Source organism: Periophthalmus magnuspinnatus, chromosome 23 (genome assembly GCF_009829125.3).
Source record: "Periophthalmus magnuspinnatus isolate fPerMag1 chromosome 23, fPerMag1.2.pri, whole genome shotgun sequence".
Taxonomy (NCBI): domain Eukaryota; kingdom Metazoa; phylum Chordata; class Actinopteri; order Gobiiformes; family Gobiidae; genus Periophthalmus; species Periophthalmus magnuspinnatus.
In genome coordinates, this window is record NC_047148.1 from 20,321,071 (window position 1) to 20,344,595 (window position 23,525).

The 23,525-nt window shown below is 40.5% G+C and overlaps 1 protein-coding gene across 1 annotated transcript; it reads right to left on the reverse strand.

The window, feature by feature from the left end:
• Positions 1 to 260: 260 nt before the first annotated feature.
• On the reverse strand, positions 261 to 22,084 carry csgalnact1a (chondroitin sulfate N-acetylgalactosaminyltransferase 1a). Its single transcript, XM_033989688.2, has 8 exons — positions 21,963 to 22,084; positions 16,040 to 17,253; positions 14,540 to 14,756; positions 12,797 to 12,898; positions 3,924 to 4,102; positions 3,753 to 3,847; positions 3,360 to 3,441; positions 261 to 1,251 (listed from the first exon to the last, which is right to left on the reverse strand). Exons 2-8 carry the CDS (start codon positions 16,818 to 16,820, stop codon positions 971 to 973), a joined length of 1,737 nt encoding a protein of 578 aa, XP_033845579.1. The 5' UTR covers positions 16,821 to 17,253; positions 21,963 to 22,084; the 3' UTR covers positions 261 to 970.
• Between the last annotated feature and the right edge of the window lie 1,441 nt (positions 22,085 to 23,525).

Genomic DNA, 23,525 nt, shown 5'->3' on the forward strand with positions numbered 1-23,525 from the left:
TCTAAAAATCGTAATTATAGGCTATATTTAGCGGTTAAAATATCACCTACGGCACGATCTCCTCCACTGAGCTGTTCATGGACCGACACTTTGTCCTATTTCAAATAAACTATAGCTCCATCTAGTGTTGAGTTTGTCTAATGGCCTAAATAAATAAATGACCTACTGTCAGTAAAATTCATTTTGTCTACTTTAAGAACAGAAAGTAAAAAAAAAAAAAAAAAACTTTGATTAACAAGTCAGATAAAGGCCTATGGTTTCAGATAAAATATGATGTGCACATCAGTCAACATTTTATTTAACACTTACTTGAATGGAGAAAAACAGTACAGCCTACTTCATGGTAATCAATATAAAAAGTGCCACTTTAAATGTCCTGATAGACTTATAGGCTCTGAAACAATATTTCTGTCTATGTCTAGTCTGAAGTGCTTGTACATTTAGTCACTAAATTCCTTCTTTGTAATTGCCTCTTTCAAAAACATTATCTTATGCAGCTTTTTATATCCAATGAGCTGGACGTGTCTGTGTTTTGTTAGATATGTAGATATACAAGTAATATTGAAAGAAATAGGCTATAACAAAACATTCCGTCTAACTAGTTGCCTACTTTCAGAAAATATAGTAACAGTAGTCACATCAGCCACCATTATGTAACACTTTCCACTGGAAAAAAAAACATACAAACAAAATGTAGAAACACAGTGAATAAGTAAATAAATACAGTACAATGAGCCAGAGGTGCTGCATGTCACGTTTCTGTCCACTAGGTGACACTGTTGGTCACCACAAACCACAATATGGCTCAGTTCCCAATATGCACAAAATATTGGCTGTGTTGTTGTTGTTGTTGTTTGCAGCCTTCTAAATTGTTTGGGAGATAAAATATGTGATTATGACATTCTGTGATGATATACTCTTGCAGGAAAGAGTCAATAAAAAGATAAAACTAGTAGTGCTGGGGGTCTTTTTAGAGGTTCTGTTGCTGGTTCTGTTTACGGAGGTGGGCTTCAATCTCATGCCTGAAGAAGAGCATGCCCAGCTGCCCGTGCGAGGCTTCGTTCATGGCCTTGGACTGCATGCACATACGGTACTGGTCCGGGGGCAGCTCATCAGCGCACTGCTTCTCGTGCCACAGATGGAACAGTCCACGTGAGGGAGCGCGCACTACCAGCAGGTTACTGTGGAGGTACTTTCTGTAGAGGTGGACGTCCTCGCCTCCCCAACCTTTGATGTCGATGTCGAAGCCCCCTGAAAGAACAACAAAGTTTATATGCGCTGGACTGATCTACTGCATGAAACTGGTCTAAATAATTCAGCCACATTCCAAGTTCATCTCTAAGAGTTACAAAAAATGTTATAAGCAAACATTTGTTGTAAAGATGCACTGATATTACTTATATATATATGTTTTTATGCATAAAGGGTGTCCATAAAGTCTGTACAATTAAAAAAAAATGTAATTATAAAAGGCAATTGATAAGATATATTAATTCGATTTGTTCTCTTGTACTCAGTGGTTACAAAAGTTTTTAATCACATTGCATTTTTCATGAGTCAATCAAACATTTACAGACTGTTGGATTGAAGGGATGGACCGATTTTGTTTGCACCACGTTCTCCAGATATCACACCTCTGGATTTCTTTCTATGGGGCTGTGTTAAAGATATCGAGTATTGAACAAAAATACTGCACATTACTGAACTAAAGTGCAAGATAACAGACGCGTTTGAGGCTCTGCTTTGTGTGACTAATGGAGCCCATATAGAGGTGGATTAAAGGAGGTAAAACACTTTGGAAACCACTGAGTGCAATAGAACAAGTCTGATTAAGATATCTTATCAATTGCCTTTGTGATGCATTTTTTAAACTGTAAAGAGACATTTAAGGACACCCTGTATATCTGCAAGAGTAATGCCAGCTCATATTATCCCCAAAACTTAAATATTTTGTTTGTTTGTCACAGAATATTTGTCATTTTTCATCCAAAAGCCTGGGTGTTTCTATTAACGTGACCAGACTGCAGTTTATGTTGGTGTGGAGTCTTCCAGCAGTATTCTTTAATTTCTTGTAGGAAAGCCATGAAACTGTGTAGTATTTGATCTTAATCAGTTTTTTGTTTCTTGCTAAACTCGCGTTGTTTTGCCATGAGGTGGGCTAATGGTATGTAAGCAAGCACAATACGATCGGGCATGTTCAAGCCTGAGTCTTTACATGTGTGAACAACCTGTCAGCTTTTGCATACGCCTCACACTTTCCTTTGTTATTGACGCCTTTGTGTTATTCTGTATCTGGGACTTGAGCAGCATCTTATTTAAATTCTTGCTCCAGGTCAGATTAAATTAAGAATACAGGGAAGAAGTGACATTCATTGTTTATTTTATGAAGGTCCCCAGATCAAACATGTATCCTGGCCAAAAATAACAAAAAAATCTACGAGGACCACTCTGTATAGTACTTTAAAAACTGCCAGAAAACCTCCTCCGTTTGTTAATTATTGATACTGGAACATTTAATACCAGATCACATGACTGCATAAGGCTAAGGATGAGCCCAGACATGGGCAAAGTACAGCCCGAGGGCCACACACGGCCCTTTGGGCATATTAATCCGGCCCGCCCAATGGGACCAAATTATATTAAAATAGCTAAAGGGTAAACCTTATTCAGTTTACCTTTTCAACAAGTTGTTGATCTTTTGGCACTTGATAAAACTGAATGTGAGTTTTTCTGCTGTGTTTCATAAATTAATTATTTATTTCATTAATGCATTTGGAAAACCATTTGTACAATGAGCTTTGCTACATGTTACAGGCCAAATCTCTAATGTAACATAAACATTTATATATATATATATATATATATATATATATATATATATATATATATATATATATAATATCCCTGGACTAGCCACAGGGGAAAGAGGCTTTTAGCTGTTTTGCTTCACAAATGAAATACACTTCAAAGAAAAGCGAAACTGGACACGGTGACAGTAGTAATTTAATGATCTCATCACAAATTTATGCACACACCTGTACTGGTTTTTGATATTTTATATGGACTTGTTTGTTTTGTTAATTTTTTTCTGTTTGTATTGTTTTTTAAACAGGACGCCCATGAAAAAGAGCCCAAGTGCTCTCATTGGGTTCCCTGTATAAATAAAGTATATATATAAATAAATAAATCTTGATTTGTGGTGAATGGTTTGTTCATGGGTTTGTTATGAAATGGCCAAAACCATTAATTACACAGTGATAAAATAAACACATTATGACTATGCTACTACAGAAATGCCACCCAGTTATTACCCTGTTGCAGTAGTGTCTACCTTCAGTGTTAATATTATTCCGATTTACCTATGTTGATGAAGTCTGATCTGTACTGACAGGTCATGCCAAAACCAAAGTCTCTCCAGAAGCCTGTATCTTTCTTTATAACCTGCAGAAGAAATTATAAGAATTAACATCATCTCCAGCTACAGCAAAACACTCACTCACACACTCACTCATACCAGAACACAGCATTAGGATTACAGACCAGATGGGATTTGAACCATCAACTTTGAGGTTATGGGGCATCTGCTCATCTAAAAAATAACTTTGTAGCTATGACTGGGACTTGTAACTTGTAAACTACTTCTAATTGGAAAGGTTTTAGAGTTGTGTATGAACTAGGAAATAGCTTAGAGCAAAATGCAGGTTGTGACATTTGTTTTTACAGGTGGGACTCAAAGAGATTTTATTTGTTACCAGCTGTTGCTCGACTGGTGGGACATGTTCACTGCTTCCGTAGATGAGAGCGGGATTGTACTGGCTGAACAACACGGGGTAGAAGACCTTTTTACCTGCAGACAAAACGCATTCAGTGATGGTTTTTTTACCACTTAAAGTCAAACACGTGGCTTTGTACGTCCAGAATACCGGGCTGTGTGTTGAGTCTGCAGGTGTTGAGGAAGTCAGCAGTGAAGTAGATGTCTACGTCACAGAAGAACAGCAGGACGTTGCCTCCTTTCCAGGCTCGGGCCCCGAAGTCTAGTCCTCGTCCTCTGGAAAACTCCTCGTTGAGTTGCAGCAATGTGTAGTTCTTTAAGTTTACTTCCCTGTCAGGAAAAAACAAAAATAACGTTTGTGATGTCTGTGTAATCCCTCAGTCGTCCAGGTGTGATCCATAGTGAAAGAAAAATTCAAATCTGTCAACGGGACAAAAAGAAAGCTGTGAAGATGGATTTATTTTATTTATTTATCTTTATTTATTCAGAGGAACCCAATGAGAAATCCTTTTTCATGGACGCCCTGTTTAAAATGCAATACAAGCAGAAAAAAAACACAAAAAAACAAAACAAACAAGTATTTAAGTCCATATAAAACATTAAAAACAGGAGCAGGTGTGAGTATAAAAGCTCATTATCAGATTATTAAACTGCGATTGTGTCACTAAAGTGTCCAATTTTGCTTTTCTTTGAAGTTTATTGCATTTTTGTGAAGTGAAACTACTAAAAGCCTCATGTGATTGTCATGTGATCTGGTATTAAATGTTTCCCATATCGATAAATAACAAACGGGTGAGGTATTCTGGCTCTCCCTTACACGTACATTTCATATAGTGCTGTTCTCTTCTAACAAACAGCGATGGACACCCTTTTTTTTTTTTAGCAGCGAAACATCTTCACTCCTACAACTTTTTACCAACGTTTGTGATATTGTTATTTATTATTTTCTTGCAGAGTAGCTTTGCTGATAACACTTTACACCAGAGAGAGGAAGTCACCAGGGAGAGCAGGGGGGGGAAAAAATGACAATTGCCGGGTTCAAGCTCAAAAACCTGAGCTGTGTTTGAGCTTCTGGATATGCACAACACACTGTACCAAGAGAGCGGTCGAAGAAAACTAAAATAAGATAAGTATGTGGCACAGAAGATCCCTCGAGCCAAAGTAATCTTAACACACATTACATTGATAAGGAGGAGACGTGTTTAACTCCCAGCGTGAGGCCGGTGATAGAGAGCGTAAATAGAGCAGACGGAACAACAAGACCCTTTCTTCCCAAGTCATTCTGGGTCGCTCCGAAAGTAAAGAGAAACATCTGCGTCCAGATGTACACAGCTGTGGCTTCTAATTTAACCATAACAACTTGCTCTGGTACTGACTAATGCCTGCCCACACCAACACACACACACATTTCAGATATAACACCCGGAGAGAAGCTGCATCTAGGGCACGGCAAACAAGACCAAGCCTCTATTGTTATTGTGATGTAAATGGTAGAATGGAAATTGCTAGACAAAGGTGGGCAAGAACAGACAGACATACCAAGAGAGGTTTGTTACAGGAAGGATGAGCCGGAAACACGGTTAGCCTGTTCTTAGCTCCGAGGCAGATTAAATTATTCCCTGTGTGATTGGTATGCATTTAACCACTTGAACTGCTTTGGAAAGACTACTGTTTTGCTTTTTAATTTGCAAATATTCAGAAATACTGCTTGCACCCACATATAAACCACACCAATGCGTACTTGCTTGATCATTTTTTCCCCAGCTGTAACAAAAAGCTACTACTATTTAGTGAGCGGTTTATAAATACAAATTGGACTCCCCTGAGAGCTGGGTCCACCCACTGGCACTTCAGCTGACCACAGATGGCTCACAATCTGCACATTAACACATTTTTGTCTCGAATTGTCAACACCAACACCGACTAAATACACAGTGTTGGCTGCAAGACTACGAAATGTAACATGTAAGCAAAAGTAAATGCTCTTAAATTAGCGTGGGGTCTCATCACGTCCCAGCACGTTAATAAACCTATAAACTGAAACCACAACTCCCCACTGTGGAAATGTCTGCGCGCATATTTGAGGATGGCATTCATAAATTATTCAGTAGACTTTACAGCTGCACTATTTTCCTGATTACACATCTTATTTACTAGTGTAATCGACTATGCTTCCAACACAAAACCGATTTAGCACCAAGTAATTGCGCAAATCACGGCAGCACGTTCCATCCATCACTTAATCTTCAGTTATTATTATTATTATTATTATTATTAGATTTTCCCGTCTGCAGCCGCTAGCCCCAGCGCAGAGTCTCAGAATAAGTGCGTTTGTTAACTATAACCAAATTAGTGGCTACATTGTAGGTGTGAGCGCATAGGAAACTGTGTCATCGTAACCATGGGGCAGCGCGGTGCAGTCAAGTAGCATTTTAACAGAGCAACCTGATCCTGTTAGTTCTGCTCGAGGCTTTTCTCCCACTCTGCAAAGCTTCGTTTTTTTTCCTCCCTGAATCAGAATTGTGTTATTTTTATTTAAAACAAGACGCAATCTCACAGCGGTTGTTCATTTTACTAACAGTCTGGAGGATGTGACTGGGGTGAGGGAAGTCTGGGAGTCCCCGTTTAGACTGACGCCCCAACGACCCGGCCCTGGATAAGAGGAAGAAAATGGATGGATAATAAAAATAATCGCGTGCTTCACATGGCATTATTCATCCACTCCACATTTACATAACAGTACAGTTTAAATCAGAGCATTATATACACTACACTATAAACTAACACCATATACTTCCTTTTTTTCTTTTTTTTTTTAACTGTCTGACATGAAATCTGACTAAACTTTTCCTGTTTTAGGTCAATTAGGATTACCAAAATTATTTCTATTTGCTAAATGCCAGAATAATGACAGGAGGTAAAGTCAAATTACAGTCTTTAAACAATTTGGGCAAACCCAGATGATGATGTCATGGTTTTAGGAGCTTCTGATTCATTTATTGACCACATTTGAGTTAATTATAGGCAGACCTGTTGATGTATCTGAAGGCACACCTGAGACACACTGCTGCTTTGTGTAACATCATGGGAAAGTCAAAACAAATCAGAAAAAGAACTGTGGATTTGCACGAGTTTGGTTCATCCTCAGGTGCAATTTCCAGATGCCTGAAGGTGCCACGTTCATCTGTTCAAACAATTAAAACCACCAAAAAAAGGTCACACTCTAATATTTGGTTGTTCTGCCTTTCGATTTCGCTTCTGCAACGTCACAAGATTTATTTCCATCCAGTGTTGCATTAATTCTTCACCCAGATGTTGCATTGATGATGGTCGAGTCTGACGCTGCACAAAGCTTCTCCAGCGCATCCCAAAGATTCTCACTGTGGTTAAGGTCTGGACTCTGTGGTGGACAATCCATGTGTGAAAATGACGTCTCACGCTCCTGAACCACTCTGTCACAATTTGCGTTAACACCATGGGAATGTCCAGCCATGACACCGTTCAGGAAGGAGACGGGTTCTGTGTCCCAGAGGTGAACGTGCTTTGGTCCAAAATGTGCCGATCAACCCAAGAACGAAAGCAAAAGACCTTGTGCAGATGCTGAAGCTGTTAAGAGTGATTCATTATCCACAGTGAAACGAGGACTGTACCGACATGGACTGAAAGGACAGTCTGCAGGAAGAAAACATTATTCCAAAAGAAACATAAAAAAGCCAGATTACAGTTTGAAAATGCACAGGGACAAAGACTTTAATGTTTGGAGACATGTCCTGTGGTCTGAGAAAACTAAAATTTAACTGTTTGGACTTAATGAGCATCATTATGTTTACAGGAAAAAGGGGGAAGCTTGCAGCCTGAGAACACCATCCCAACTGTGAAACACGGGGGTGGCAGTGTCGTGTCGTGGGGTTGTTTTGCTGCAGGAGCGACTGGTGCACTTCACAAAATAGATGCATCATGAGGAAAGAACATTATGTGGAAATACTGAAGCAACAGCTCAAGACATCAGCCTGGACGTTAAAGCTTGAGCACAAATGGGTCTTCTCAATGGACACACTGCCAAAATGGTTACAAAGAGGCTCAAGGGTAACAAAGTCAACGTTTTGGAGTGGCCATCACAAAGCTCTGATCTCAGTCGTATTGAAAACCTATGGGCAGAACTGAAAAGGCATTTAACCCAAGTACTTACTTTCCAAGGCAATGGTATCAAATACTAATGAAATGAATGCAAACATCCGACTCTGAAAATAGTAATGAAAAATTGTCTAAAAAAATCCTTCACTTATTATTCCAGCATTTAGCAAATAGAAATAATTTTAGTAATCCTAACTGACATAAAACAGTTAAAGTTTATTCTGATTTCACGTCAGATAGTGAGAGAAAAATGTGTGTTTTTATATAGTGTATGTAAAGTTATTGTAGTCACACCTGCCCTGGGGGAGACTGACGGAGGTGAGGCTGTCAATCCGCGTCATCAGCCCCTCCGGCCACCATCACCAACACTCACACCACTTTCATACTAGGCGATGTGGGTGAAGTGTCTTGCCTAAGGACACAGTGACAGTTTCTATTAGATCTACTGCTTCTTCCCACAGTGACACCTGGTTTTCCCACTATTCCCATCCAAATAGTAACCAAGCCCGACATTGTTAGCTTTCGATTTCAGTAGAGATCAGCAGATATTGAGAGAAATTGAGCAAATCAGCAACGTCCAGCTAACCCTATACATTTTTACATTTTAAAATAACATATTTTCATTCAAAACTATCACGATTCTCTATTTTCTAAAGCACATACGTCTGACTTTGTTTCTATTATGCATCGCCTGTAACAGTACAAAACCAACCGGCTGACATTAAACACGAGCCGTCCCACGAGGAGAGACATTTAGGATCTTTCTAATGGGAATTGCTCTCATAAAGGGCACTTCAGACTCGTTTTTGTGCCACTTGGCAAACCTTTACAACACCTGCCACAGTGAATGAGGGACTAGTTTTGCAGAGGATTACAGCATTTTGTAACGGAATATAATTGTTTTTTTCCGCTATTGTGCACGGTTTGAGACGGATGTGATGGGCTGTTTTGTCCGAAATTAATATGAAATTGTTTATTGTAAAATGTGTGCTCATATTCACTGTTTTCATGTATTATTCTTATACATTTTCAGCTCTTAAACAATACAGGAATGATTCTAGTTTATACACTTTTAGTAATTCAAAAGTATAAATCTAGTAGTGGAAGTAGTATGCAGTTTTGTTACTTAAGAACAGATACTGGAGCAAAAAATACTCGTAAATAAAAGTATCACATGAAAAAATCTACTTAAGTAAATTAATTAAAGTACATGTTTTAAAATGTACTTAAAGAGTAAAAAGTAAAAGTATTTCATGCAGATTTTGAGTCTTTTAAGGCTGAAAATGTAGTGTAGCGTTAAACAGAAACTGGCTATTTTTATTTGTGTATTTTAGTTTTTTACTTTTCAGTCCTGTCCAAACTGTAGTGGAAGTAGAAAGTACAGATACTACTCTCAAAAGTAAAAAGGATCCACTGTAAAATGTACTTCTTTTACTCAATTTTACTTAAGTACAGTCCTTCACTACATCCCACCACTGCATAAATCCAATTATCATCCTTTTCTTCTGTATCTCGGCTGTATTTGTTCGATAGTATCCACCTTTACGAGCTGTCACGGAGGACGTCAGCCTGTCCGTGATCTGAAACGAAAACCGTGATCACATGAAAGTCTGCGGCGCCGTCAGTACAAAGAGAATAGTGAAGCTGAGACATGTTACGTTTAACGAGAACATCATTTCCAGCTTCAAAAAATCCGACCTCTGTTTCTTCTCATCTTTACATCTCAGTCAGGGCAACGTGTTTCCCCTTTGTGGTTTTTCTTTGCATTCGCATTAATTCTTCAAAAGGTATTTATTGATCGGTACAACTTTAAACACTTAAGCTTCCCAACCTTCTACACACTGTTGTTTTGTACTTGGAGCTCAGAAATGTACACCAATCCCAAAGGAGTAGTGTCGGTGCTTTGAAGTACGGCTGTGTAAGTGATAAGCAGTTCAACAGATGGAGCAGAAAAAAATATATAAATATTTTAAACGTGGAGTATCCCTGAGTAACTGTAGGTCGCTTCGTTTCTGTTCGTTTCTTTTCGATATCGTCATTAGTCATTTAGTCAAGTTCTTAAATCCATACAACCAAATTAAAACGCAGACTCCGGTATATATACATTCCCCAGCTCACTACGAAGGGAATCAATATTTTGCTAAAGTTGTGGAAAAGAAGGTACACACACATTAAGATATTTTATTCAGGCTTGTTCTGTTGCGTTCAGTGGTTTACAAAGATTTTGAGCGAATTTAATACAGCGGTCCCTCGTTTATCGCAGGAGTTACGTTCTAAAAAATAACCCGCAATAGGTAAAGTAAAGGTAAAGCTTTATTTTTTATGATTATTCTATATGTTTCTGGCTGTAAAACCCCTCACCACACACTTTTTATACACTTTTCTCACACAGGCGTTAACATTTTCTCACATTTCTCTCTCCTTCGTCGGCACGGAACGTTTCATCGACGTCGTGGGTTTTGTCGGGGAGAAAACTCGCAAACGTACGGCGCTTTAGAATCACGCCGCGGTCCAACGTTTACGCAAATTTCACCCAAAGAAATCCGCGAAACAGCGAGACCGCGAAAGGTGAACCTCGTTATAGTGACGGAAAACTGTGCGCCACCGAGTACAGCGGAACAAATCGAATTAATAACGTTGTGATTACATTTTAAACTTGTACGGAGACTTGATGGACACTCTGAAAATGGTTACGACAAAACTTAAGCGGCAGATAAAGCTCGTCTAGTCTGAACAAACCAAACCGGATCCAAAGTTTGATTAACAACTGCGGCACACGGGTATGACTATTAAAGACAAAAATGCAGGATTATGTAAACAAAGGCTGACAAGCTCACATAATCCACACTAATTTGCAGTTATGATAAGTGGGTGTTCCGAGTATCGTACTAGTTTCTGCGTTTCCAGCTAAAGCCGTGTGAGTTAAAACAGGTTTGTGACTCTATTTCATGTGATTTTCCAGTATTTTGATGTGTTTGTAAATCAAATAAGACCCCGCAGAGGGCCGCAGAGGAGTCAGGCTGACAGGTAATGATGCTGTCACTGCTCAGAGCACAGTATTGACGTTAGGTGAAGGTCTACGGTTGGTTGTTTTTGTCCGTGTCAAAAGCGATTCACACGTTTGGCCTTCAAAGTCAGAACATCGCTCTTTCACTTTATGTTGAGTATCGTGTATTTCGAGATTCAGCCGATGACGATGTTGTTTCCTCGTCACGAACATACTCAGACTTGTGTTTTGTTTCACGGTTAAACATAAATCCTGCATATTTAGGCTGAGTTCTTCTCTCAGACTGAAAATACTCTGCGCCACCTGGTGATGTCATCATGTGGTAATACAGGAAGTGCTCCACTCTGTTTTTAAACTCCACAAACCTTCACTAGAATCATCTGGGTGAGTTCAGTCCAGGAATTTCTCATTTCTACTAAACAAAAGGTAAAAGGTAACTGTTAACTTGAGAACGACCACTACGTGACATCACAAGGTTGAACAGAGCGTTGTGAGCTTTGGAGATGTAGACAGACAAATAATAAAGTGTTACTCAAACATGTGTGAATGAAACAAAACACAACTCCAGGTCCGTTTTTGAGGAGGAAACAGCATTTTGACATGTCTTAAATCTCATAAGAATCCATTTTGTGTAATATAGGACCTTTAAACTTAGCAGACTATATCAGATTAGTGTATTTAATGACACTTTCTTGCAGCACCAGGCTAAGTTCTGGATCATTTAGAAGGATGTTTCATTAATTTAAGCATTTCTGATCAATACAAATAGGCAGCGTCTGTGCTAATTTTGCATGAGTGCGTTGCCAACTGTGTGGGTTTGTTTCATGTGATTCACAGCACTGTATGGATGAGCTACAATATTTATAAAGCCAACGCAGTGAAGATGTATTGAGCAGGCAATCGAATTTTATTACATTTTTATGTCACTCAAAGTTTCCCAAACTTTGAATTATATTTCTATTTTTATATTTGAGAGAGAATAAAATACACCAACACTGATGCTCTGTGATAATGGAGAAAGACTCAAAGCCAAACTAAAGGGAAAAGCAGCAGTGGCTGTAGCAGGTATGAGCCGATGTTTGGAGCTGTAGAGCCCATATGGCGACACATGAGTCAGTCACATGATTGTGGTTGTGCTGTCATTTATCTGTGTCATCTGTGAAGGTGGCCATAACCTCAGAGTACACTTCTAACTCTTCCATTATTCATGGGCTCGTCGGATGATGGCAGCAGGATGCCATGCCAGAAAGTGCGCCTCTGTGGTTTGGGTGAAGAAGAGCTCACTGCACAAGAAGCAAAGACATCTTTGCCACGACACTGGCTCAACTCAGTTTTTGAGGTAGTCTATAAGAAACTACTTCAAAAAGTGTCAGAATCCCTCACCTGTTTGTTAATCATAAATGATTATGATACCATTGATCTTGGGACAACGGATGGAAATTCGCTTTTGGCTATAATCCGGTGTGTTTACATTCATGTTGAATCATGTCTGTTCATTAACATCCATTATCCCAACCAAATAAATAAATACATTTAATTAAATACTGGAACATTTAATACCAGATTACATGACGGCATAAGGCTAAAGACGAGCCGCACCAGAACTGAGATGGGAAAGAGGCTTTTAGCCGTTTTCCTTCACAAAAATGAAATACACTTCAAAGAAAAGCAAAACTGGACACGTTGCAATTTAATGATCTGATAACAAACTTTTATGCAGACACCTGCTCCTGTTTTTGATGTTTTATACAGACTTCTCTTTGTATTGTATTTTAATGAAAAAGAGCCAAAGTGCTCTCACTGGGTCCCCCTGTACAAATAAAGATAAATAAAATAAATGTATCTAACCCGCTTCACAAACGCGTACGCTGCCGTAATCCTACCTGGAGGTGTTCTCCAGAATACTCCGGACTTCATTAATCTGATCGTTGCCAAAATACACCACAGTCAGATGCACGCGGCCGTCCTGCCGCACACAGACTTCCCTGCAGACACACAGCAGGAAACATTACAGGTGAGAGTAACACAAAGTGGAAAAATTTGCAGAAAGCATTATTAGAGCGCTCCTGAAAACATGTGAACTGAAACACATTGGTTCACTGAAAACAAGAAGGGCTTTTCAGAGCTTTATGGCGACTTGTTGAAAGTGGCACACGCCTGCTGAAAATGTCTCTCCTGTTTTCACCAAACACTGACACTTAGGAACCACACAAAACAAATCTTGAGGGAATATTTTTGCATGTTTGCACCAGTGCATCACTCTGAATCAGATAGTAGCCAACTGGTATTTTCACACTTTATGGTAAAATAATCACGTGATAGAAAAGACACAGATTTGAATATTATCAACCACTAAGACCTCAGTTTCAGTTTTATGCAGCTAAAAACTGGAGCTGTCTTCCTGAAGATGTGAGACAGACCTCGACTTGACAAACGGTTCTGTTTAGCTGTCCACATGACTGAAAGGTTTTTATTCTGCCTCTTCTCTTCTAACGTTCACTTAATGTTGATTATTTGTGATTATTTATGTTTTGATTTGTTGTATTGTGATGTTATTGTCTTTCTTATTCTGTAAAACACTTTGAATTACCTTATGTCTGATTTGTGCTGTATAAATAAACTTGCCTTGCCACCTCAGTCCAGAGTAAATTCTCTGCATCTGTTTTTAATAAAGCTAAGGTAAAAACTGCAGTGACAGGCCAAGTCTTTCATGTGCGTCCACATTTTACCATAATGTACATGAGCCACTGCTGCTCTGCCCAGAAGGCCATTTAGCATGTAAAATACAAGAAGAGCTGTGATCAGCACCAGCAGGGACCATGCTCCAATAAATCACCAACGTTTGGAAGGATGTTTTCCACACTCACAGCGACAGAGTGCACAGCTCAGGGTTTAGCTCTGATCACTTCACTCACTTATTTTAATATGAATGAGGATGTGACTCTGTACAGACACTATGTACTGTCCTTTTGTCTCGCTCAGCAAAACGCACATGTATAAATATGTTGTCCGAGTCTGTGTGATGATAAGGGATAAGAGAAAATAACACTACAATCATTTGTCTTATACGTGACACACTTTCCATTACGAAGCAAAGTAGATAGATACACAGTGTGTCCAGAAAGTCTCTTTAAAACACCAAAGGCAACTGATAAGATATCTTAATCAGACTTGTTCTATTGTACTCATTAGTTTACAAAGTGTTTGACGTCATTTAATCCACCTCTATATGGGCTCTATTAGTCACATGAAGGACATCAAGTGCTGGGTTTTCTTGTTTGCTGTGGCATATCTTCCTGAGCAATCACATCTGTTATCTTGTGCTTTATTTCAGTAATGTCCCGTATCTTTGTTTCATACATGATATCTCCAGAGGTGTGACATCTGGTGAACGTGGTGCAAACTGAACCGGTCCATTCCTTCAATCCAACGGTCTGGAAATGTTTGATTGAAGAACTCACAAACACGCAAAAACTTGTATAACTCCTGAGTACAACAGAACAAATCTATACATCTTACCACGTGCCTTTGTAATTACATTTTAAAATTGTAAATAGACATTCTGGACGCCGTGTATATCCCACAGATGCATTCAAATACGTTTAAAGATATACAGTTATTCTAACCTGAAGTTGTGCATGAACTGTTTGAACTTGTCCGTACGCCTGGACAGAGGGACGATGATGTTGATGGGGATGTTTGACGTGTCCACTCTCTCGTTCTTCACCTTCATGAGAGGTCCAAACGGTCGGAACAGCACCAGGCGTCTGAACTCGTGAGCTCCCTCTCCTCTGAACGTCAGCTCGTACAGTGTCCCTTTGTCCTTCTCTGTGCGCGTAATACCTGCACAACCATGTAAGAGTGACACTTTACGCATTACACATAACAGAGATCTGAATTACTCTGGATATTCTGCTTTTATAAATGTGTAAAAGTAAGCTATTTTCCATTTCTCATGTGGACGCACTGCAATTACATTATAATCCTGTTACCTGAAAGTGTTAGCAAATGTTAAATAACCCTGATAATAAGAGTTGAGTCATTTTTTTACGAGCAGATACTCTTTTAGCATTGACACCGCACCTGTATCCCCTCCCTGAAATCCACTCTGATCCGATTTAGGCTTTAAATTCATTCTATGCACTTTGTCATAGCTATGGCAATATCCTGTGTGCTCTGTGCATCTAATTGGTCTGACTGACTCATCCTGTATGTGCTGCTGCCGCTGCTGCTGCTGCTGCCAGGCAAAAATCCTTTGGAAAAAAAAGACAACACTATCAGCAAAAGCTTTTGATCTCATCCGCAGCAGATTTCCTGTTGATATAAAGAGTTGTTGAATACTACTGTAACTTATTTAAATGACACTAAACATATGCACAGAACAGGATCAAAGTAAAAGCTTAGTGCAGAGAGAGTAATTGCTAAGACAGTGTAGATGCAGACTGTTAAAATAATAGGAGAGAGTGAGTAGAGTGAGCCAGATGACAACGCGAAAAAGAGAAATAAGAATAAGATTCCTTCTGCGATAAGCATCCTGTTAAACCAGTCGGCTTCCTGTGATAGGGGCACCCATTTCCTCCAAAGATATGATGCGGTTCAATTTCCGAAACATCATAAACAATTTACAAACAGAGCCTTGGACCCTCCCTGTGACATTCTGACAACCTCATCAGCTTAATGTTCCGGATGTGACCATTAACTTGAAATATAAACGAAGGTGGTGCATGTGTAAGTAGGACGCACACACACACATAAGCGCATTTACATTTAGGAGGGCAAAGATGTTCCTATCCTTTGACTCACATCCTCTGACCCAGGTGAACACTACTCATGTTAAAAACTCACTCGCTCCGATTCTGACCTTCAAAGAGCGCATGAACCCATCCGTAAATGCCAGTGTGTAGGAGATGCCCCACTGAGAATGAGGATCAGCTGTGTTCATTTCCTGTGGCTAAGACTGATACGAAACAGAGGGAGCAAAAACAGCGTGATGACTGCTACATCAAACACCAAAAAACTGCACATCGCTCATGTAGTTCAACACCAACAAAACATTAACGCAACTTCAAGTCTATATGGAACATTTTACACTGTTTTTATATCAAATTTGTGCTCATAAAACTCACCCTCCATGAAGTCCGACGGGGTGTACACTTTATTGTTTTGCGTCTTCCCGTCCTGCTGAGATGGAGGTGCGTTGAGGTTTTGCAGGGCCAGTTCCAGCACCTCCACAAGGTCATCCCTCTTGTCCCGCCTCACTGGCTTCTCCTCCGGGTGCCGCGTCAGACCCATCTCCAGCTGGTAGACCCTGTGCAGCGTAAAGCTCTCAAAGGGAACAACTGCGTACTCGCTGGGGAACCTGCTCCCGCTGCTCACTTCCGCCTTGGACAGCTGGCTTTTGAGAAACTCCTGAATGTCCGTTTGCTGGCTCTTCGCCCCCTGCCCCTCTCCTCCGCCGTTTGACCTGGCCCCGGCCTCCTGCCCCTCTGTTAGTCCCTTCTTCAGACTCTCCTGCACCCCTTTGAGCTGCTGGCTGCGCTCCTGCAACGCCTCTTTCAGTTGGGCTATCTGCTTTTTCAGCGAAGAGATGTGAAGTCGATGCTGCTCCTCTCGTTCTGTGAGAAGTGCTTGGTAAGACTGCACACCTGCCGGACCGCCGCTCTGGGGAGGTACCGCTCCCGCAACCCCAGTCCCGCCCGTCCCCGTCTTGACGCCCGGCCGCGTGCCCCCCATGCCCGCGTGGTTGTGTCCCGACCTGGGCAAAGCATGACTCGTGTCGTCAGGGTGGGGAGGGCTGCAGGTCATCACGTAGAGCAGCGACAGTGAACAGCAGAGCAGAACCAGGATGCCCACAACGCGAGACACCCAGGCCAGCAGTCCACGCCGCAACATCTCTGCCTCTAACATGAAAGTCCTCCGTGTGAGTTTCTTGTCCAAAGCCTCATGTAACGTCACACGCTCGGGTCACAATATGAGCCCATGTGCTAATCTTTTCCATCAACAGTGTGGAGGCGAATCGCTTATCACTATGAGCTCATTCTGCCTGAATTAGGTCATTTCCAGAGTTACACATGTTGGGAGTGCTATCTCACAGTGGTCAGAAGCTCGGTCCATTTTCCAGATGATCCAGGACCAGACAACAGGACCGCAGACGTCTCCCCTGACTCATGATGGACTCTCACTCACAGAGTATGGCTCGTACTTCCCGTCTGCCTTTGTGCTGCATTACTTCTTCTACACGATGACACATGGCTGCGACTGATGGCGACTGATGCTTGAAACCTGCGATGTTCCATTATGAGGCAGATGTGCGGATGGAAGCACAGGTATTTCCACAGACCTGAGAGCGGAAAAGATAACAGGTTTAGCCAGAAATAACACAGGCCTCGTGCCAGTTTTAAATTGTGTGGCATTGTTCTGTTAGTTTACATTTTAGCTCTGAGTAAAGACAACGTATGCGTAATATCGTACTGTCTATACATCACAAAATCATGCAATGTACAGTCTTTAGCACAATGGAAACTTTAGCTTTTAATGCGTCAAACTGACTAATATCTGTGTTTGTTCATAGGCAGCAGTTTAGTGGCTGTTTGAAATACTGTACTGCAACAAAATTGTCATAAATACAACAAAATACCACGTAGACAAGATAGCAAAGTACAACAACATGTGTCCTGTATATGTTGGACACTACTGACATTACAATAAGTGCTTTACCAATCTAAATTATAAAGAAAACAGCTCAAACGGTTAAGATGCGTTTTCCTACACATCTGAATTTTGCTTCAAATTAGCTCTCCCTGCAAAGATGTGTCGTGTTTGCGTTACTGTACATATCTCTGAATGTATCTTTGTGTACAGCCGCATTCCCCGCACAGGCAGGTCTTTGACAGCACTGCTCCGAGCTGTGTCCAATGAAAGGATTAGTATGTGGTACAAATGAATGCGAGGCTGTGCAAAGTCTAAGAGACGGTTTTATCAGGTACAACAAGGCATCCCTCCAGCCGGACCTCCAGGCTGACAGGAAGAATGTTGCAGGGGAGTTCTCTATAGGGAAAAGCGCTCTCCATAGAAGTGCGCAGTAAAGAGATTCAACACGGTAAAGCCCTTTAATTACAGAGATATCCAGCAGCCACACATCCTCTCCAAAATATGTTAGAATGTTAATTATGTGGTGGAAATTTCTGCCCTTTGGTTCACCAGAAAGACTCATTACACTGATATTCATATGATCAGCACACACGGGACCCCCCCTGCAGTTTATCACATCACTTAACAGCTTCCGGCTTTTATGAGAAACTATAATAAACTGTAATTACAACTATTCCATGAAATGTGTCCTCATAGAAACAGGGGCGATGTGTTTAAATTGACATAAACTAAACATAGCCTTATATTACTTCACTTTGATACGGCTATAATTCACAAAAGTATATTTCAGAACATGTAGATTTGCATTACACATTATTATAAATGACACGTCTAATATAAAACATACAAAAGGTACTGTTCATGTGCATCACTGCAGCTGCGTCTCTGTGTAAATTGTTGCTTTCAGGATCTTTTTCCAAATATGTTATGACCAAAACGTGGATACAGAGACTCTGCACAGCACAAATCACTAATGGAACGTAAGAAAAGGAGCCAAAGGACCCCTCATTAGAGACAACAGGTTTACGAGATGTGGCCTTCAGTCAGTCGCACCATCAAAACCCCCCACGAGGACGATTTGGTTTTTGTAAGGGTGTGTCTTCCATCCCATTTTCTCTGTCCCTTTATGTTCGAACACACCGAAGGCCATAGTTTGCAATGTTTTAATAATAATAACAATAATAATTTGTGAATCCCATTTGTCCACATTGTTCTGTGTTGTTTACGCGTCAGAGTATCAGAGTACTCATGATTGAGCAAGCAGAAGTTACTTCATTTGGGCTTCTTATGGTGAAATACAACCAAGTCTATGTGACATAACCACAGTGTTATGTAGAAGCTTTGTTTAGTCCTCTCTCAAACCAAAACAACACAATACCCTGGGTCCAAAGGCTTGAACGGTGTGAGAATGTTGTGAGAATTTGCCACAATGCAGAAGATGAGTCAGTCTGAAAAGTAAAATGCAACTTTTTTACAATTTCTAAAAAACAAAATGTCTAAAAATGTCTCCTTTGTGCTGTTCTTGTCCTCAAAACAAAATATTATTCACACCAGTTTCAACATAACAGGTCAAACAAAGGGTTATGAAGACGGGACCATCACAAAAGCATGATTTTCTGTTGGAGTGTCGCACTAGAGCAGCAGAAATGGCAGAGTGCTGTCAGACTGCTAGTGTCAGACTGTGTACATGCCCCCTTTGTGCTGTACAGTGTGCTCCTGTTAACCTTTCAAAGTCTCTGGTGATTGAGAAGTGACCCGATGGCCTCTGCACGCTGAAACATGCGGAGGGCGTCCTTGCCGTCTCTGCCGTTTAATACATTCAAGCATCACTACAAAAGGCCACTCAAACCTCACTGTATCAGCAGCAGGTACAGAATGGCATATGAACAAGTAAAAGTCGAAGATTCTGGATGTTTGTGGTAAATTTACGGTTGGGGAAATGATGCAACCAACAGGGTCAATCCAGCATTTTTTTGGCTCTGTGGTGGTAACCTTTGTGCGCTTCGGCGGCACACCCAATATGGTCAATTTCATCACAAAATAGAGTTTCAGGTTTCCATTTCAACTATTTATTTGCGCTTTTATCAGGGAAATTGTAATTTTGTGTGCGTCTTTTGAATTTTACTCTATAAAAACAGCCCTTGACCCAAATTGTCACATATTATATTACATCAAACATGAAATTGCATCACATTTGAGAGATGAACTTCAAATCTGTCCCCTTGCTGTCTTATCTTTACCCACAAAGTGTATCGGCATGTCCCTTTTAAATTACATTACTCGAACATATAAATCCACGTTAAACTCTTGGATCTGCTTGTTTATATCTTGATGCAAGTGCGACACAAAGTAGACACACCGCTTTTTATTATCTCTGTGCTTCTTCCAAGATATCGGTGTTTTAACTTGTCCTGTGGCACCGCGAAGAAAACAAGAGGAATGTTTGTTGAACGGCCAGCAGCGACGACACCAGATAATGATAAAAAAAAAGTGTACACGATAAAGATAGTTCTGAGTTAAATCTCTACATTGTCAGCTCATCCCAAAGAGATCACTTAAGGCTAGCATTACATAAGCAAACGCGCAGGAAACCAAGTTGAAGTTTGCAGAGAAAGGTGGTCTTTGAAGTTCAGTGTCCCCTCAGGTGATCTGCCTCCTATTCATTAGAGGCCCGCTTTCCCCCGGAACCTTCGTGTCAATGTGCCATCTGGATGAGGTTCACAAAACATGTATTCTCCGCTGCAAGAAAAGCCCCTTAACGTTGGCCAAAACTCATCTCGCTGCTCCTCACAGTGCCTCCCCTCTCCATATTTAGGGTGCATTGATCCTCATGGGAGAAAATGGGTCAAGTGGATGGTCTGCTCTGCGTAGAACCATCTCATTGGGTGTAATTATTGGTATACCGTCTTTACAGCTGCAATCTGGCATAAATTAATCTTTCTACATCCAGCCAGCGTTATTGAAGAACACAACATAAACACAAAAACAAGTTATTTCACTGATTAATCTTGACCTTTCTTAGCTTTTTCTCTAGAGCTTAAATAAATAAAAACATACCAGTAACTTGAAAAACCTGCCATCTTAATGCGATTTATACATTCAATACACGTGTATGTTATTATGGCAGGTTTTTCAACTTACTGGTATGATCATTTGGGCTGGATCAAGAGGCAAGGCCAGTTTATTTATATAGCACAATTCATACACAAGGTATGTTTAACAGAATAAGAAAGGCGTTAAAATCACAATACAGCAAATGAAGGACATAAATAATCACATAAACTCATCGTAAAATTAACACTAAAGGAGAAAGAGAGCAGCGAAGATGGCACGCAGCCGCTGGTAAAGGTAAAAAGCAGCTTGAGTCTCATTAAACGCATATGTATAAGGTAAATATTCCACAGTAGAATGAAGGAACAGGTTTTTTTTTCCTTAATCCTAAACTCAACCACTTATGCCGTACTGTAAATAGCCATAGCAACAAACAATAATAAAGAAAAGCACCCTGTAGTCCAGCCGAAAACTGCTTGTTAAGACATTTATAAAGGTCTATTATCTAAATGAGACTGGAACGGGAACAGCATCAAGGCAATTTGCTAATAAGAAGCGGAATCATTACATCAGACCGGTTACAAACAAGTACTGGGTTATACTGCAATCTGATCCATGTAACACGAGAGTACATTCAGTCTCCACATACAGTAGTCTACAGACTGAGAACACACACACACACAGACACTGCCTAACACAGTCTGACAGAATGAGGCATCTCAGCTCCAAGACACCACACAAACCATTATCCGTCACCATGTTAATACATAATAACACAGACACATTGCACAATAATAGCTTTTCAATGGGCCATGTAAGATTCTTTCTCCTCTGCTTGCCTAACAGCCCAAATCCCCCTAATCTTTGCTTCCATTATTCCCAGCGGAGGAAAACAACTCCAGAACCAACACCAACATGCTCACCAAACAAAACCTGGTGTTTGTGAGGGCACTAAGCAGGATTAAAACAATTTTTCTCCAGCAGCTCTCATTGTGCAGGCTATTTGCACATGTGCCTGGGTGTCTGCGTGTTTATTTTATGCAGGGGTGGGCAGAATTTATGATATCTAAATGTGTATAGAAAATTACTTTACTTTAAGATTTTTTTTTTTAATAAACTAGGCTATATAGACAAAAGAAATACCTGTAGAATGAAAATATAAAACACATTCCTAAGTCACATAAGAAGCAATAAAACAATATTGACTTGTTAGAAGCTTGCCATGATTTAAACTTGTGCAGCTATATGTATGAAATTGCTGATTCAAAATTGCATTAATGTGGATGAAACATGCTCCGCTCCGTGATTGGCTCTAAGCTTCATTCTAACACTAAAATGCAAACTTACCTTTCAGTTGAGCCAGGTGCACATGATCAGCTCCTCTGTGAGTGAGAGCACGTTTTGTTTTGCCCTGATGAGACAGTCCCGTGCTGCCCGCAGACCTCCTTGTGTCTACTGCCGACACTCGTGGAGCGCGAGAGCGGCAGAGCGCGTTTCAAGCGGAGAGAACGTCAAGCGCGCGCGGCTGGACGCAGCAGAACGCGAGCGCACGGAGCGGCTTCAAAATAAAAGCACTGACTTATAATCGAATCTAAAGCGAAACACAAAAACAGATTAGAAATTAAGAAAAACATTACGTAGCTGTCTAGTGTCTACAAGAAAGTAATCTAAGCTTACAATAGTCGGGAAAATAACTCAACTGACTGAAAGCGATGCACAGTAGTAAGTATCGTCTTTTATTTTGAAGGCGCGCAGTAGTTTCCCCGTTTGTCTCCACATGTCTTTACTCTCACTGAACGAGCAGCTCAGGTCCACCCTCCCCGCCCCCTCCTCCCCCTCAAATAAAGACTGCCTTGTTAGTTGATTCAAGACACCGTTTCAACAGCAGCTAACACTACCGCCTTTCATTCTAACAAGAAGTCTGAGTCCAAACGTGAAGTCACAGCACAGACGCTCATTCTAATCTAAAGTGGCCCTGTTAAACATGACAACTACATTACAGCCAGTTAATACAGCCCAGATCTGGTCTAATTAAGTGGCAGTGGCCAAATTGGGCACTAGAGCTCATGTAGTGTGTCCACCGACTGACATGAGTTTAATCAGCTGCACGAGGACAGGCGCTGTGACATTTCCTTCACCTTTGTGTCTTAAAGGAGACAGCTGCAGTGTTTTTGTGTGAATGTCTCAAAAGCGACATTACACTAGATCATAAAATGAGCCTCAACTCTCAAATGCAGCTCAAACCACAAAATTATCCATATTTGAACATTTTGAAAAGTAAAAGTGAGAATTGCTTAACAACAGCGACTCCACGTGGTGAGGCATGTAATTACAGCTCATCGTTGACATCAGATGAATAAAGTACATGACAGGAACTATTTACTATGGATCAGACCTGGACGACTGAGGGATTACACAGACATTACTAAGAAGAACTAAATAAGTCTTTTTTTTCTTTTTTTTTCTTCAATAGAACACATATCAAGATTCTCAGGGGGTGTCCATGAGTTTCTATAAAGAAAAAGGTATAAACTTCATCAATTAAACCTTCTTAATGTTATGACTTGAGTAATGACATATCAAGTATGTGTAGACCTGCTCTTACTTGAGTACAAATACATTTGTGTACACTTGTTATATACCCAAAGACCCAAATCAAACAAAAAGAAACAAAAGAGAACAATAGGAGGGCCATTAAAGGTTGAGTAGTGTTGTTAAGGCTGCAACTGGAGACAACAGCTGTTTACAGTGTCAGTGTAGTTAGCTCCTCCCTTCAGATAGATATAAGCCAGTGTCCAGCAGTGATCTGACCAGAACTAAAGAAGAGGCTTGGATGAGCAGATAAACGTCTTCACTCCTACATTGGTTTGTCCAGTTAACAGATTTAAACTTTGTCTTTTGCCTTAAATG